General features: G+C 33.9%; 2 protein-coding genes and 1 non-coding gene across 3 annotated transcripts; 2 read left to right on the forward strand and 1 right to left on the reverse strand.

Annotated features, from left to right (window-relative positions):
• Positions 1–3031: 3031 nt before the first annotated feature.
• Positions 3032–7366, forward strand: LOC104245139 (patatin-like protein 3). The gene is made up of 6 exons (XM_009800705.2): positions 3032–3317; positions 3862–4043; positions 4228–4411; positions 4635–4796; positions 5811–6110; positions 6964–7366. The coding sequence occupies exons 1-6, from the start codon at positions 3132–3134 to the stop codon at positions 7186–7188; spliced, it is 1239 nt and encodes a 412-aa protein (XP_009799007.1). The 5' UTR covers positions 3032–3131; the 3' UTR covers positions 7189–7366.
• An 870-nt stretch (positions 7367–8236) lies between these two features.
• On the forward strand, positions 8237–14535 carry LOC104245140 (serine/threonine-protein kinase SAPK10-like). The gene is made up of 9 exons (XM_009800706.2): positions 8237–8563; positions 11035–11109; positions 11191–11292; positions 11373–11426; positions 11526–11618; positions 11766–11858; positions 12599–12703; positions 12780–12878; positions 13804–14535. Exons 1-9 carry the CDS (start codon positions 8387–8389, stop codon positions 14095–14097), a joined length of 1092 nt encoding a protein of 363 aa, XP_009799008.1. The 5' UTR covers positions 8237–8386; the 3' UTR covers positions 14098–14535.
• Positions 14536–15350: 815 nt separating this feature from the next.
• Positions 15351–15422, reverse strand: TRNAW-CCA (transfer RNA tryptophan (anticodon CCA)). The gene has a single exon. It is a non-coding gene; the product is annotated as a tRNA-Trp (tRNA).
• Positions 15423–17769: the final 2347 nt, after the last annotated feature.

Consider the following 17769-nt stretch of genomic DNA (forward strand, 5'->3'; position numbering starts at 1 on the left):
CGCAAATGCGAAGAAGTTATCGCAAAAGCGAAACTCTTCCTATCCTTGCTGTCATCACAAATGCAACTACTAGTTCGCACTGGGGAACATTGGACCATCACAAAAGCGATCAGGATATGATCGCAAATGTGATCACTGCTAAGAGCAGCTCCCCTTCGTAAATGTGAACACAAAGCTCGCAAATGCGATCTCAGCAGACTCAAGCCGAACATCGCAAATGCGACTCATATCTCGCAATTCCGAAACCTAAAGCTTCTGTGCAAAAACCAACAGTACTTAAACTCTATCAAATACTCTGCAACACGTCCGAAACTCATCGGAGCCCTTAGAGCTCCAAACCAAACATCAACACAGACATAACATGAACTAGCTCGCGCGATCAAATCATCATAATAACATCCGAAAACACGAATCAGACCTCCAAACATATGAAATCAACATGAAATTAAGAACTTCTAGAAAGACAATCGCGCGTCCGATTCCTATCAAATCAACTCGGAATGATACTAAACTTTGCGGATAAGTTCCAAATGACAAAATGGACCTATTCCAAGTCTCGAAACAGAAATCCAAACACGATTTCTATGAAGTCAACCTACGGTCAAACTTATCAAAATTCTAAGCCTTTAAATTGCCAACTTTCGACAAAACAACACAAATCAACCCGCGGACCTCCGAATTCAGTTCCGGACATACGCCCAAGTCTAACATCACGATACGAACCTATTGATGCCATCAAAATACCGTTCCGGGATCGTTTTAACAAAAGTCAAACCTCGGTCAATATTTTCAACTTAAGCTTTTAAAGTGAGAATCACCCCTCCAAAATCATCTCGAAACATCTGAAAATCAAATCTGACCATGCACACAAGTCATAATACACAATATGAAGCCATTCAAGACCTCGAATCGCTGGACAGAACCTTAAAGCTCAAAACAACCGGTCAGGTTGTTACATATATTTTTTTTTCAAATTTTAAGTCCTTTTCTCTCTCTTATAGTTTTAATCCATAGTATATATGCGTTATGAAATACATTAAATATGTACTAATTTTAAATATTGAATCTAATTGTCAGTATCTGAAATTGTTGTCCTAAAATCTCAAATAAAAAAATTTGAATCTTCGCATGTCATGGTATGCCATGGTACAAGCTAGTGGTGTATATATAAACTTATAAGGACAAGGAGATGAGCTTTATGTTCACGGGACTGCATAAATTTGTGTCTTGTTGGCTTTTGTTATAATAAGAAGGACAGTCTAAACGTGTCATGTCATGAAGATTAGGCCTCTCCAGATTCCAAGTTGTCATTCTTCTGCCTTATGTAGTTTGGTCTAGTGATGTCTTTAATTTATGTAATTATTCAGTCCAAACAGCAAATGGATATAGATATCGTGCTTCAAATAAGAACCACTGTCGGTACAATAGACCTATAATCAATTACATCTTTGAGATGAAACTCACCAATTAATGTTTAACGAATATAAATCCCACCATGTACCACGTTTTACAACTTATTTTTATTTTCTTAATGTTGTTAACCATTGATAATTGCACCCAACCAAAAGGAAGCAAGAGAAGGAAATGGAATTAATTTGATCTTGTACCTACTTTTCAAAAAGACACTTCCTTGTTTACCACATGCTAGGATTAACTAGGGTTGTGCATGGATCGGATCAGATCGGATTTAGCACATTTCGGATTCGAATTTCGGATTTCGGATTCTAAAAAATGCAATCCGAATCAGATCCGAATTATATCGGATTAGATCGGATTTTAAAGTTTGGATCGGATCGGATTTCGGATCGTATTATTATGCCTCAAAGTTAAACTAATATATATATTTTCTTTGTAAAAGAGACAATACATTAAGAAAAATTCATGTTTATGCAGTTATGAGAGTACTGTGGTGCCAATATAGCTAAATCTAGCAATTGTAAAGGTAATAACTTGGAGGTTGATTTAAAGGAAGTACTGACTATCCGAAATTAAAGTGTAGTATTTATATATGCCCTAATAATTTCGAATTTCGGATCGGATCGGATTAAAATATACCAATCCGAATTCGATCCGAAATCCAAAATTTTAATAAACATAATATGAAATCCGATCCAATCCGAAATCCAAAATCCGAAATTGAATGGATCGGTTCGAATTTCGAATATCCGATCCGAATGAACAGCCCTAGGATTAATAGGATATAAGCAACTGTATCCACGAAACGATTTTGGAGTTATATTTTGTAAGAATTGAGTTATTTCCCGTCCAAAATCGTACTCCTGCTTGAAAATTGTACAAAATTTAGTATTTTTTTTTATTAATTACGTGTAGCCTGACATGTCATTTTCGTTCGAATTTCGCTCCACACAATATGGTTATGGTTGGATCAGTATTGCAAAAAGCCAAAGGGGGGGGGGGGGGGAGTAATTTATTTACCAAAAAAATTAAATGACTGAGAAAATACCAAATTGCCCTTTCAATTTATCGCCGAGAAGTAATGTGTCTAGATTGATTAGAGGTTCAACTTCTTTCTCTCCTATTTTTTAGCCACCCAAAATAAGGGACTAAGGTAATAAACTCGGCCAAAATATGAGATCCAACACACAATCTTATTATTATATTTGAGTCCGAGTTTACCCCATACACTTCGGACAACCATCCATATATAGTCTGCTTTCATCTATCTTTCTTGAAAGAAAATTAAAAAAAGTATAGTCGAATTAAACTGCTTGATTCTAAAATTAATGATAAGTAAGTACTACTATTAGTTTCGATCAAGTTTACGATCTCCTCTGATGAAAGACTTCCATCCTGTCTGAGGTTCAAGTTAACCATTTTGAAAAAAGAGAAAAACTTTGTCACGTGAAGCCAATGAAGAGTAAATCACGGGTATGGAAGATATTTAAAATCAAGACGTACGACAAAAGATGATACTAAAATCATATGTGAAGGTCCCCATAAAGTTCATATTGCCACTCAAAGTCCAAACAAGAGACAAGTTTCATTGAAAACTGCATAGCCAAAGAACATGCCATTAATTTGCTGTATTTTTTCTTACTTTTCTTATATCTTTCAATAATAAGAAACATATCCTAAACTTCGACTCCACTATAGAACTTTGATAGTACATTATGGGGAGGTTAAATTTCTTAGTTTCACTAACTCTGTTAGTGACTCTTCAAGTTCTACAACCTCCAATATTTGTTTTTGCTGCTACCAAAGGAAAGAATTTTATAACAGTTTTGAGTATTGATGGAGGTGGAATCAGAGGCATTATTCCAGGAACCATTCTTGCCTTTCTTGAATCCAAGATTCAGGTACTTTATTAAGTACTCTAACTACTTTTCACCTCATTTTTGGTAAATAATGATGTTGGAATTTGGACTTACGTTATTTGGTTATTACTTAAAATACTAGTTGACCCAAGTTGTAAACAAAATATAAGGCCAATCATGACTTAATTATATGGGGAATAAAGATCCTACTTTAATTATGCGTGGAGGCTCATTAATCATTGGTCAGTGATAAGTAGATATTCTTTATGATTAGAGGCCAATCCTATGATCTTAGCATTCTCTGTTTTCTTAAATACGTGATTAAAGGGTATCAGTAACTATTGATGACCCATCCTCATCACTTCAGTTCTCCTGGCGTTGAACTAGCAATTGTTGGAAGTTGATATCAGGTTTTAATTTATCGCCAAATTTCTCAACAATATAATTCCTTAACCTTAACCCAAAAATTTATGTTGGTTTAATTAAATTTCTTACAAATTATTGCACAAAATTTAAACTTTAATAGATTAAAGTACATTAATTTTGTACTTTAATGGTCCTCAACATATTTATTTGGATTTCATAGGAGCTTGATGGACCAAATGCAAGGATTATAGACTATTTTGATGTGGTAGCAGGAACAAGCACAGGTGGATTAATTACTATTATGATCACAGCTCCAAACAGAGATAATCGCCCTTTATATGCAGCTAAAGATATTTCCAGCTTCTACATGGAACACTGCCCTCACATCTTTCCCGCAAGCCGGTAATGCTTTCGCCTCGAATTACTTATACATATGTAAAAAAATTATAACATAAATATAATACATCTTATCCAGTTTGATTCCGTTGATTCCAAATTTTGAATTCACCTCTGATTCTAATGATCACAGAACTAGCGGGCAACTTTTTATTTTATTTTTTTGACTATGTAAATATGTAATATGCAGCCGCAACAGCTTCGTGAATAGGATATTCAATTTTTTTGGAGGACCAAAGTACGATGGAAAGTACTTAAGATTATTGGTTGAATCAATATTAGGCAACCTTACTATGAAGCAGACATTGACTCATACAGTCATCCCTGCTTTTGATATTAAGCGCCTTCAACCAATTATCTTCACCACTGTTGATGTATGTTTCTTGATATCCAAATAAATTATTTTAGCGTGTTTGGTACGATAGACGTCAATTTTCATAAAAAATATTTTCTTGATTTCATAATCAAACATTTGGATATTTTTCACGAAAAGTATTTTCTTCTTAAATATAATCTTCGTCGTACCAAACATATATGATGTTTTAAATTTCTCCCTTGAGAACATAATGGATTATTGTTATTTGAATTTGTGTCTAGGCCAGAGCAAATGTGTCTAAGAATGTTTTATTATCAGACATCTCCCTCAGTACCTCCGCAGCACCCACCTTCTTTCCGGTACACTATTTTGAGAGCAGGGATGCTCAAGGGAGAATACGCAGATTTGATATGATTGATGGAGGTGTAGCTGCAAATAATCCAGTAAGTAGTCATTTACATATACTAACAGCATAAATAATTTTAGTTGCCAGTTGGAAAAAATATTTAACGTACATACACTAAGGGATTGTTTGATAGGGGAACAAGTTATTTCGGAATTATAACGATTGGATTATAATGTAGGGATTAAATATTAACTAGATTATTTAATGGTCCAATATTTGGTTCATTGGACCAAATATGGGATACGCATGTGTTTGATGTATACTATTAAATTGGGGTAAACTTTTATTTTCAATTTTAATCTTGGATTCTTTAAAGGACTTTGGGGGAAGAGCCTTGGAGAAGGGCATTATTGTAATTAATCCCGAAATTAATATCACACCCTCAATGTACGATAGAATAATATACAACTGTGAGATTAATTAATCCCAAAATTGCTAATACCGAATTCAAAAATTCAATAAAATAATCTCACATTTAATCCAGGAATTATTAGCCCTTATCCTACGTACCAAACAACCCCTAACAGTATAAACTTATACTATCAATATCTTTATCATGTTTTAATCAGTATCTACCTTATTGTTTCATATGTTACTGATCTCTTTTTTTTTTATTTTTTTTATGATTGGCTACGTATAATTATCGTTAGATGATCTACTAGTATAAATTTTAATTAACATTGTCAGTATGTTAGAAGTTAAATTTATGAAAAAAATAGATACTCTGTTGTTCGAATTTATGTGACACTATTTATTTATTAGTCTGTTTTAGAAAGAATGACCCATGCTTTTTATACTCGAATAATAATTTAATTTTAAACTTTTTATTTTATCCTTAATGATATTCTTTTATAGCCACATAAATTTAATGGCATGCTTAAAGCTACAAGTTTCAAAAGACATATTTATCTGCTTAAGCTATGTGCCAATCAAACCACGCCACATAAGTTGGAACAGTGGAAGTATACATCAAATACTATGGAAAAGTTTTGAGTTATTGACCGTTTTCCGTGCTAATTAAATTGCACTATTCTTTAACTCTATTTGCAAGACCCAAATGGCAATTACACACATTTCAAAAGAAATCATGAGGGGCAAATTTCAGTATGAGGAGATGGAAACAATGGACAGCAAGAAGATGTTGGTTCTATCATTAGGCACAGGTATTGGCAAGCACCAAGGGTATAACGCAGCCTCAGCTTCAAAATGGGGTTTACTTGGTTGGGTTTACAACAATGGTCAGACCCCAATATTAGATGTTTATAATGATGCAAGTGCTGATATGGTGGATATACATGTTTCGACTATGTTTCAGACACTTCGCACTGAAAAGAATTACCTCAGAATTCAGGTATCAAGAATACACTTTTTCTAAGATTTTACCATTTAACATAAAGAAAACATTGATATATAAAATTGCCTGAAATTCATCAACTCAGCATCAAATATTACAACTAATATACTGCCATATAAGATAAAGTTGTCAAATAAACACTACCACGTCATCAAATATAGGATTAGTTATATCAACTTCTTTATTTTATTCTGCTAATAAATTTTCTTGCTTCTAATCCAAATAGGATTATGAGATTGTGGAGTTATGGAACTAATTGCACGTGGATGTGAGTTTGATATGTTGATTATTTGACGATGCTTATTTGGCACTTAATCTTTTGTGAAGATTTAGTGGGCATTTGAACATAAGTATTGTGAAATTGTGGAAAAAGTGGGAAAAAAAAATTCAAGTGAAAATAGTATTTAAAAATTAGAGTTGTGCTTGGACATGAATATAATTTGGAGCTTTTTTTGAAGTTTTGTGAGTGATTTGAAGTAAAAATTTTGAAAACAGCTTTTTGGAGTTTTTCAAATTTTCAAAAAATTTTAAAATTCAACTTCAATTGAAATTTGAATTTTTCATGGCCAAAAACTGATTCCAGAAAAAAGTAAAAACATTTCGAAAAAAGTTTTTTTATGGCCAAACAAGCCCTTAGTTGTAATTTTGGTGTCGGGTTGATGAATTTCTGGTGATTTTCATTTAAGCGAAAGTGATATATAGTTGACATACTTTTTGGTTCCGAAATTTAATTTTATAATTTTTTACACGTTTAGTTTAATGACCATTCATGAAATTAACCTTGTTATATACATGGCGGTCCCTAGACACACATCAATTCCTTAATGTTGAGTTTTTAATATTTGGTCAGGAGGATAATTTGATAGGGGATGCTGCATCAATGGATATAGCAACCACAAAAAATATGCAGAAACTGGTGCAGATTGGTAACAATCTATTGAAGAAGCCAGTGTCAAGGGTCAATTTGGAGACAGGCCAATATGAACCAGTTCAAGGGGAAGGCACAAATGAAGAAGCTCTAATCCATTTTGCTAAGTTGCTTTCACAAGAAAAGAAGCTTCGATACACCAACTGAAAAGTTTAAGTAGTACTATATATTTTAGGAAATTAAATGCTCAACGAACTTATCATACCACGACTAGTGAGACTTATAGTCTGTTTGACCAAATTTCTTTAGGGCAATTTTTTTTTTTTTTTTTTTTTGTAAAAATTATTTAAAAATAAATAAATTAAAACTTAAGATATTTGGCCAATTTTTTGGAAGGAAAAAAGTACTTTGGAAGAGAAGAAAAAATAATTTTTGAGAAGCAGAAAAAAGTAGCTTTTTCCAAATGCACTAATATTATATTTCCTTGTTCATCTCGGACACATTACTTAAGAAAAGATATGGAGAAATAGATTTCATCAAAATGTGCTGGAATTTGATTTTTTATTTATGAATTTCGGCATAATATACTAGAATTTATAATCTGCTGGAATTCTAACATAATATGTTGGAGTTTTATACACAGGAGTTTCATAATCCAGCATATTATGTTGGAGTTTTACTGTATTACAGCTAAGGCTGTTTTTATCTAAATTTTATTTCTACATTAAAAAATGATTATTGTTCAATTATATTGCAAGCACTGATTATTTTTTAATTACCGATCTAAAAACTAGCTAGCACATGTGCTATAATTTGATTTTTTATTAAAAATGTTAGACCGGTCCAATAACTTAGAGTTGGGCTACTTCTTGCAAATTGGTGGACCGGAGCGAATTGTATTTACCTGCCAATTTCCTAATTTGGGTTCTAGCTATAGTAGGGCGACCACAATATAATCTTTTTTATTTATTGGGTTTTGGATAAACTTTTTTGTATATATTATATGAGTTTTTAATATAAATATAAAATTTAAGGGATTATAAGACCCCTACAAAATTTAGGTGTGCAATTGATAAATATCGCGAAGTTATATATATTATCCCATACTTGTTTATTGCAAGCTGCCTCTACCAATTTCAAACAGAATGCGAACACGTGACTAATATCATCAGGTGTTTGTCGCAGTCAGCCAAAAGAATAAAAACAAACCACGTCGTTTCTAACGGCAGCCTAACAAAGTGACGCCGTTAGTGCCTTTTTTCCCCTCTCTTTACCTCCTTTCAACGTCAAATATAACTCCCCTGTCTCCTCTCTTCTTCTCCCCACAGTCCTCATACCAGAAAAAGCTGAGTTACAAAAAAGTGCTCATTTGTCTTCACTCACAGCTCCATATCCCTTGTTAGAAATGGATCGGGTTGAAATCGGTGTAATACCGGGCATGGATATGCCGATCATGCACGACTGTGATCGGTACGATTTTGTTGACGATATCGGGTCGGGTAATTTTGGAGTTGCGAGACTCATGAGAGATAAGCTAACTAAAGAGCTAGTTGCTGTAAAGTATATCGAAAGAGGCGATAAGGTTAGTTTCGTATTACGTACGAATTTTGCATTTGAGTTATATGTAACCTGTTTGTGTAATTTTGACCTATTATAACATGTCACTTGCAATTTATTAAAGTTTACCCATCAGTTACCTTTTAAGTCACTTGATTGTGTATATATTTTTTACATTATCATGGTACAAATTTTAAACTGAATTTTGAATTTAAGTTATATGCATGGATCGTGCAATGAATTTCTTACCACGTCAGTATAATATGTCATTTACCATTAAAGATTATACATCAATTCTATTGAATAAAGTTAGCTGCAATTATTTTTTAAGTGACTTGATTGTGTTTATAATTTTTATACCGTTGGTGCACAAAACTTAACTTCACTAATTTTGCATTGAGTTTAAGTTCTATGTACTGATGGTTATTTATTAGGTAATTACGTGTAATTTTCTTGATAAACATTAATTTGTAATCTAGTAAAAATGGAAACTAGCCTACTATCATATGTTAAAAAAATTCATTGATAGTGTAAAAGAATCTTTACATTGCCAGATGTCACTGCATTTAACTTAAACACTTTTGGATTTTTGGATTCTTGTAATTTGTGCAGTCAGCTTGATTTTGATGTTTCCATCTGTTTTTGGTGAGAATTTTTTTTTTGTTCTATTTGGACAGACAATTAATGTTGGTGATTCAAATTTTGCTTTTCCCCCCCTTTATTAACAAGACTTATCCAAGTTGCTAAACTTGATGTGGTTGTTTCCCTTTTTTGGGAGTTTTCCAAACTTTATGTTGGGGAGTTATGGAATTTAAGATATATGAATTGACACTTTTCTTGCACTATCCATAGTTTCCTACTTTTATATGTTACCAACTCAACAACAACAACAACAACGACCCAGTATAATCCCACAAGTGGGGTCTGAGGAGGGTAATATGTACGCAGACCTTACCCCTACCCCGAAGGGTAGAGAGGCATGTTACCAACTCACACCTACTATATTTAACAGATCTTTTTATGCATATAAGTTACCTTTTAAGAAGTTTGATAGAGTAAAAAAGTTTCACCCGAGGATTTTAAATTATATACACCGTCAACTTAGAATTTATCACCACCCCAACTTTGTTTGGGACTGAGGCATAGTTGTTATTGTTGTTTTATAAGTGCAGTTTAATCATTTAGAATTTTGAAGATTACTAATCTACTCTTACCATCTTAGACAGTTATCTATAGTTTGTTTTAAGTGATGTGATTGCTTAAAAGTTTTCTATACTCTCAGTATAGAAAAGTTAAACGCTAAATTAAACCATGCTTTTTCGGAGGATAAATATAATTAGTTTAAAAAATCTGTGTAGTTACCCTGATACCAATTCACTTTAATATAAACAACTATCTAGATGGTGTGAGAGATCTTTACACGGTAAGTATATAAAATCAAAGCCATTAATTGTAGTAGGATAAGCACAATGGGTTGACTGAAATCTTTTCATTGTTGTTTTTCTAGAAAACTATCAACATGGTTAATCTCAAGGGGCCGATTTGACTTCAGAGTTTGTTAGATACTAATTAGTTATAGTGCTAAAACCAAGCTAGGGGAAAACTTGTGCTTCATAAAAGTTTTTTGGCCTTGTTGAGCATAAATATAGTAAGTTTTTAAGAAATTCCATAATCTGTAGTTATGTCAGGTAGCAGGTATTCAGTGAAATAGTCGAGATACGTGCAAGTTGGTCCAGACACCATCTTTATCATGTCAGAAATTCATGCTTACAATAATTCCTGTCTAAAAAAAAGGCATGGCACTATAGTAAGATGAGTTTTATATGTGCTATTTTGGTTGCTTCATGAGTTAATATATATATTTATATATGATACACACGCACATGTATGTATAATAATATATTGCTTCAATATACTCATTTTAAGCAATGGCGTACCTCTATTTCGGCAGCGGATGCAGGTGTACATACTGCATGCGGTTAAAACTATATGGATATAGTTGAAAATTTTATAGAAGTGTACAATTTATACTAAATCCACACTCACTATCACAAAAGAGTAGCAGGTGCATTAGTATTTCATAACCACTAATTAAAGTCCTGAATCTGCCTCCAATTTCATGTATACAGCACCAGCTGGTCACCTGGGCAAGTGTTTACTGTGAGTTCACCTAAACAAGTGGACATTCTCTTTTTCGACCCTCAGTCTCTTTAACCATCAACCATGTGTTTCACTTCAACTAAAAGAACCTCGTCAATAGTTCTGATTAACACAAGCAGTGCTCTATGTCTATCTGAATTATTCTCTGCTTAATCTGCATTCTGATAAATAACTGTGACAAAATAGTGATGTAAAGTGGTGCAAGAGTTGGCAGTTTGTATTTCAATTGAGTTATCCCTTGCTTTTGTTGTCCATGTGTAAGGTGGAAATTTATAACTGGTAATATCTTGCTCCATATGATAGCTGCTTTTTTCTCAATTCCCCCAACCATTGCAGATAGATAAAAACATTCAGCGGGAAATAATCAATCACCGGTCCCTACGGCATCCTAACATAGTTAGATTCAGAGAGGTTTGACATTTACTTCAATTTTAGATTCTAAATATAGGATATTATATATTGATGAATAATCTGCTTAAGATTTTACTCTAGGTTATTCTGACACCAACTCATCTTGCTATTGTGATGGAATATGCATCTGGCGGGGAGCTTTTTAAGAGAATTTGTAATGCAGTACGCTTCAGTGAGGATGAGGTTTTTAATCTGCTTACTGTACATCACTTTGCTTATAATTGAATGAGATTTTTGGGATTACTTAATATTGTGGCGTGCAGGCTCGGTTCTTTTTCCAGCAACTTATATCCGGGGTCAGCTACTGCCACTCAATGGTAATGAATCTTCATACACTCTCAATCCATTCTATATTTCAGACCTTGAGATGCATTGGATTGCTATTCAGCTTGTTTCTGTTGTATTTCATGGTGAAGCAAGTATGTCATCGGGACTTGAAGCTGGAAAATACATTGCTTGATGGAAGCCCTGCTCCTCGTTTGAAGATATGTGATTTTGGGTATTCCAAGGTACAATAACCCCCAATAATTACCCATACACGACCCGTGTACCTGGTTCAATTTTTATCTTGAAATCTGGATCTAGATTTCTAACACGTTCAATATAGATGGAAATGTAGAATCATAACTATTTTATCATTATTGCCACTTGTGCAGTCCTCTCTGTTGCATTCACAACCCAACTCAACAGTGGGAACTCCTGCTTATATTGCTCCAGAAGTTTTTCTAAGGAAAGAGTATGACGGCAAGGTAAATTAGTTTATTGCACAGTTTAACAGTAAGTCATAATTATCTTCCAGTATGAGCTAACTTCTAGATCATTATTCAACTGTAGAACCGGAAAAATCTCTCTACAAATTATATGAATCTGTCTTTCATCCTTGAAACGGTCTTTCGTTCTGAATGAATGTGTTAGTTAGTTGTAATGTGGAAAGTCAGTCAAGTTGAGCATTCATGCCTGAAAAGAAGGGGAAAGGTGTAGGTATATTTTTTCCAATGAACAGAGGTGCTGTGGGTTTTGATTAAGTTCTATATTCAAATAGTTGGGTTTCACGAAGCAGGGAAATATTATGTAGTATGAGGAGCTCAAAAATTATAAATTCAGGGACAGAACCGTCCTTTTCTATAGCATAAGCTCCTATTAAGTAGTTCGTGTTAGTGCCAACTTATTCTGAAACGGTGATACAATGTTATCCCACCAGCCAAAGTATATCATGAGAAATGGACCTTCTATGTGTGTGTGTGAGTGTATTTAAGGGATTTTGGCATGCTGATGAGGTGAAGGGGGAAGGAAGATTCCTGTATCCAACCTTGGGTGGTAGTCAGCTGAAATCAGATTGACATCAGTTCGTGGGTCAATAACAGTTTCATAGATGTTGATTCTTACTATATGTTAATTTGTTTCCGGTATGTTTAGTACTTATTTGGTCCATTTTAGGTCAACTTTAAGTTCAATTGGCAACATATCTCAATGGTTCTTTTTATTTCAGATCGCTGATGTGTGGTCGTGTGGTGTTACATTATATGTGATGTTAGTGGGTGCATACCCGTTTGAGGATCGTGAGAACCCAAGGGATGTCAAGAAGACAATAAGCGTACTTCTCAAATCTTATGATAAATCTTTTACTATTTTTTTGGTGTCACATATTTATCCCTTGCTCTGATACACAGAGAATCTTGAGCGTGCAATATTCTATTCCAGATCACATTGAGATATCTGAGGAATGTCGCCACTTAATGTCAGGGATTTTTGTCGCAAATCCTGAACAGGTTAGTGGTATTTTTAAGAATTCATGATACCATGTAAACTGCTTAGTGGTTTCCAGATTCAAGAGATTTTGGGTAGCTCTTATGGTGTTCTATTTGTTGTCATTTCATTAGGATTTCAATTAAGATCGGCTGCAGATTCATCTGTACTATGAATAATCAACAACTATGCTATTGATCTTGTTTATGTGAATTAGCCTTCTTCAATTAAATATGTCCCATCTCTCTTTTATTTCGCCTACTCAATTTGGTGAAGTTTAGACATTAGTTTTCCTTGTCTTTGGTACTGATAGGAACAAGTGATAGTCAGAAAGTTGGTTTGACAAGAAGAACATCATATCGCAACTTAAACTTTTAAAATGGCCAAATACATAGATAGCCCCTTAAAGTTGTCACGATTTTTTATTTAGACACCTCAACTCAGGCTATTACCTATTAGACACCTAAAGTAGGCTCAAAATGTGCCTATTGAACATCTTGTGCTGATGCGGCACAATGAGTGAATTTCACTTGGAGTTCAGCGCGTGATAACTAAAGTTTATTTTTTCTTTCATCTATTTTCCACCTCTCTTCTTTGTCGCCAAATTCATATTCCGTCAGGCAGCCTTTCTTTTTATCTGCTCTTTGCTAAAAGCACAAGTATGGCTTCAGAACCTAAAAACAACCGAAAATACCATAAACATGCATATGTAAATGTAATTAACCAACAGAACACACTCATCATCATATCTAATCAAAGAAAGATAAGGCTTGTCTGGTTGTAATTAAGAAAATACATAGCAAGTATCCGGTGGATTAGTCGAGGTCCACACAATCTAGTCCGGACACCTTCATTATTCAAAAAAAAAAAAAAAAAGAAGGAGAAGGATAACACTTTTCTGATTGTAGTTATGATGTCTGCCTTACACATTTTCCTATTTTTGAACAGAGGATCACAATGCATGAAATCAGAAATCATGTATGGTTCTTGAAGAACCTTCCAGCTGATTTAATGGATGATATGATGATGAGTGACCACTTTGAAGAGCCTGACCAGCCCATGCAAAGCACAGATAAGATTATGCAAATAATCTCGGAGGCCACCGTGCCACCTGTGGGCTTGTATAATTTGGAAATGCTGGATGATGACTTAACTAACTTTGATTATGATTATGATTATGATTATGATTCTGATCCTGATATTGATATTGAGAGCAGCGGGGAGATGATTTATGCAAACTGAGTGATGCGATAATTGTAAAAATCTTATGTTTCAATTCTTGGAGAACTTTTGGGACTTGTTGGTATTTGAGTTTTGTAACTAGATATGTTTAAGCACGACTACGGGAGAGTGCTTGTAATGCTTGTATATAGTCGTTTGGTTGTAAATGGCTTTTAGCATGCTATAGAAGGAATTGGCTTTTATGTGGGAGAAGGATGCTGGTGGAAAACTGTTGGTTTTTATGCTCGACAGTGAAAATTCCAACAACTCTTGAAGTGTTATACAATGTAAGTTCTGTCAACTCTTGTACTTAGCTCTGCATTTGTAACAAATCATTACGATCTTTGTGGTTTTATGTTGAAATGCTTGTAACCTATATGGACTTGTGTATAACAATGTTGAAAAGCACTTCCCCTTCTCCTTTTAAAGATCTATGTATTTAAGTATTGTCCTGGTTGACATTGTCTTAGGTTTTCTAACTAGCATAGATTGTCCTGGTTGACATTGTCTTAGGTTTTCTAACTAGCATAGCCACTTTTTTAAAAAAATAAATAAAATATATATCATAAGCAACGACAGCATTTTCTAGTAAGAAGTTGCTACCGTGCAATACTTTTAGAACAGTATGCGCGAGAGTTGATTCAGACACAATTGTTATGTGTATAGTCCATTTTGTCGTTCATTTAATTCCTTGTCTCGTTCGTCGTCTGTGTAAGTTGTGGTCTTTCATGTTGTGTGGTTCCGAATTTAGGACAGACTCAAATAAAGTTGTTAAAAGCCACTGCTGATCACCTGTTTACATATATGGAGGATCATTTAATTGCTGAATTAGAAACCGCTGCACAGCTGCACTCTCAGTCTTAAACACCCTTTTACTTGTATACAGTGCTTTGAGCTTTCTCAGGACTAAACACAAAACATCTAAATGTTGCAGCTAAATAGTGCGGAGCTATATATTCATCATAAAGTTGTTTAAAAAATTAATGTAAGAGGACATTGTCATAGTATTTTCTTTAGTAGGTTTAAATTGAACAAACCGTTTTGACAAAGCTATTTAGAGAGAACAAATATCTGTACTTTTGGGGTTCTCAAACTATTATTACTTGTTCGAGCTCATGAACTCCATTAATTTGAGTGTTCCAGCAAAAAAAAGTATTGTCAGGAAATTTTATCAAATCTCAGAGCACTCAAACTATATTGAAAGTCGCTTTAACTCGTACATAATTTATAGTTAATCAATATATAAACAAAAAGAAAAGAAAAAAATTGGAAATTGAACCCTACGTGAATCGAACACGCAACCTTCTGATCTGGAGTCAGACGCGCTACCATTGCGCCAAGGATCCACCGTGTGAGATTAATCACACTGTTTATTTATTATTACAATAATATTCGGTTCTGCCAATTTTGCAACACTCCTTGTAAATTTACATTTTTCCAGTATTGCTGAAAATTTCAAATATATAATGGGGAAAAACAACTAACGCAATAGCATTTTGGATCTCAAATTCATCCACAGTCCTTACAAGGAGAAGTTTTAACATTAATTGTTCAACTAGAACAAGAAAAGCGAAATGAGAAGCAAATTATGGGGTTTTTTTCTGCAAATTTCACCCATCTGGAGAAAAAGCTCTTTTAGTGTTGGTTTGTACATCCTTTGTTAAAGAAAGGGTAAGCATGAGTTTCTATGGAGTTTTAGATTTTTATAATTGTAGACATTGTTTACCCTTAAAATTGGATAACAATTAAACTTATAATGTGGTTTTAATGACACGCGATTTCACCTAATATCAATTGATAAATGTAAAGACTAGTAATAAAAGTCAACAATAGGATAAAGTAAATCAGTGTTTGAACGAAATTCTGTCCTCGATCTTGAATATCCCGGAACTGATTTGTGCAAGAACAGTTAAAATATAACAAGCTGAAGAAAAATTATATGAACTAAAGAAAAGGCATTATGTTGCTTTGATATCTCAGAGTGTAAGATGATTACAAAATGATTAGGACCCTCTTTATATAGTAGATGATTCATATCTATGGTACAATTTTAATTACGGAAGTAAATCCTATGATTAGCTAAACAACCTCCCTTAGATTTAATCCGTTCGAGATTTACGCCATGATTTTCGACCAGTCACAGATATCTAGCCTTTCTGTTATTGTGCTTTGCTCGATGTCTGTCTCATTTGATCTCGATCGCTACCAGTTTCGATTTCGACAGATACATCGGTCCTCGAACTCGATACCTTATCCTCGTGCTTTGGTCTGATTCATTGCGAAGCCGACCTTCGATGCAACTCCTTGATCTCGATCAAATAGTAAAATCGGGTAGGTCCAATTTTAACGGTATACATACTTGAACTTCTTTTGTATTTGATAGTAATTTTTAAGGTGTGTGTCGTGAAATGGAGAAATAAAATGGTGGTCGGTGGACATGGTGAAATTAAGAAGACGAGTAGGAGTTGCCTTGAAAGTTTTCTCCACGTCATTTGGCTTCTTTGCCACATTACTGCGTTTGAGACTCATGCACCACCATTTTGCGAGGAGTTGCCATTTAGGTGTTTAATATACGCATTTTCAATCAACATTAATAAAACCGTGTTGCTATAAGCATTCATTATTCGGGGAAAGTGATGGGACTAGCTAATCCCAAAAATGTTGATCATACTTTCTACTCCATCATCTCCGGTTTAATTGATTTTTGTTCGTTTTCACACGAATTCACCATCAAACATAAACGGACCATATTAACCTTATTTTATTAATTGAAATATACTAAATATTCCTAGCTAGGGATGTTCGCCGGTCGGAACGGTACGGTATTTAGATATCTTGGTATTCGATTTCTTAAAATGCTATACCAATACCGTAACTAATTAAATTCGGTATGGTTCGATTTTTCCATTTTCGGTTTCAGTTTATTCGGTTCGGTAATTTCGGTTTATTTTGTTTGAATACTATTTTTTTTGATTTCCCACCCGGTGTCCGGTATCCGCATTGGAGCCCGACTATATCCGGATTTGCGCTGAGTAGGCCTCCATTCGGGGGGAAGCACTCCCTACCAAGAATTTTTTCATACCCAGGGCTCGAACCCGAAACTTCTGGTTAAGGGAGGAACAATCTTATCCACTGCACCACATCCTTTGGTGATATTTTGGTTAAATACTAACTAGTGCATAGAGCCATAGACAGTAATATTCTTAATTAAAGTACTCAAAAGTACAAAACTAAAAATGTTTGTTGACATAAGTTCTTCAAATCCAACAAATATCAACCTAGAAAAAAAACTGTACATAAAGGAATAAATTTGATCATTAAAAATATCTTGTTACTTGTTTAGAGTTAATTGATGAACTTAGAGAATAAAGGACAATAAATTTTATATTTATGTTATAATTAATAATATATGTATTGTGTAAAGTGAACAAGTAAAGTGAACAGAGAGACTAATAATTAAATGGGAAAAATACAGTTTCATATTAGAGAATCAAAAACCAAAAGAGCTAACATTTAAAATTTCGTGTTTTGATATAATAATCTTTCTTCTTTTTCAACATTTTTGACTAGTCAAATGCTTCCTACCAAGACATACACACTATAAATTCTGAAGAATGAAAAAGAGTTATTACAACGTACGCATTCCAAAACCTAGAAGAAAAAGGAGAAGAAACAGCCTTCCAAATTAAAGAA

This window comes from Nicotiana sylvestris, chromosome 9 (assembly GCF_000393655.2).
Source record: "Nicotiana sylvestris chromosome 9, ASM39365v2, whole genome shotgun sequence".
NCBI lineage: Eukaryota > Viridiplantae > Streptophyta > Magnoliopsida > Solanales > Solanaceae > Nicotiana > Nicotiana sylvestris.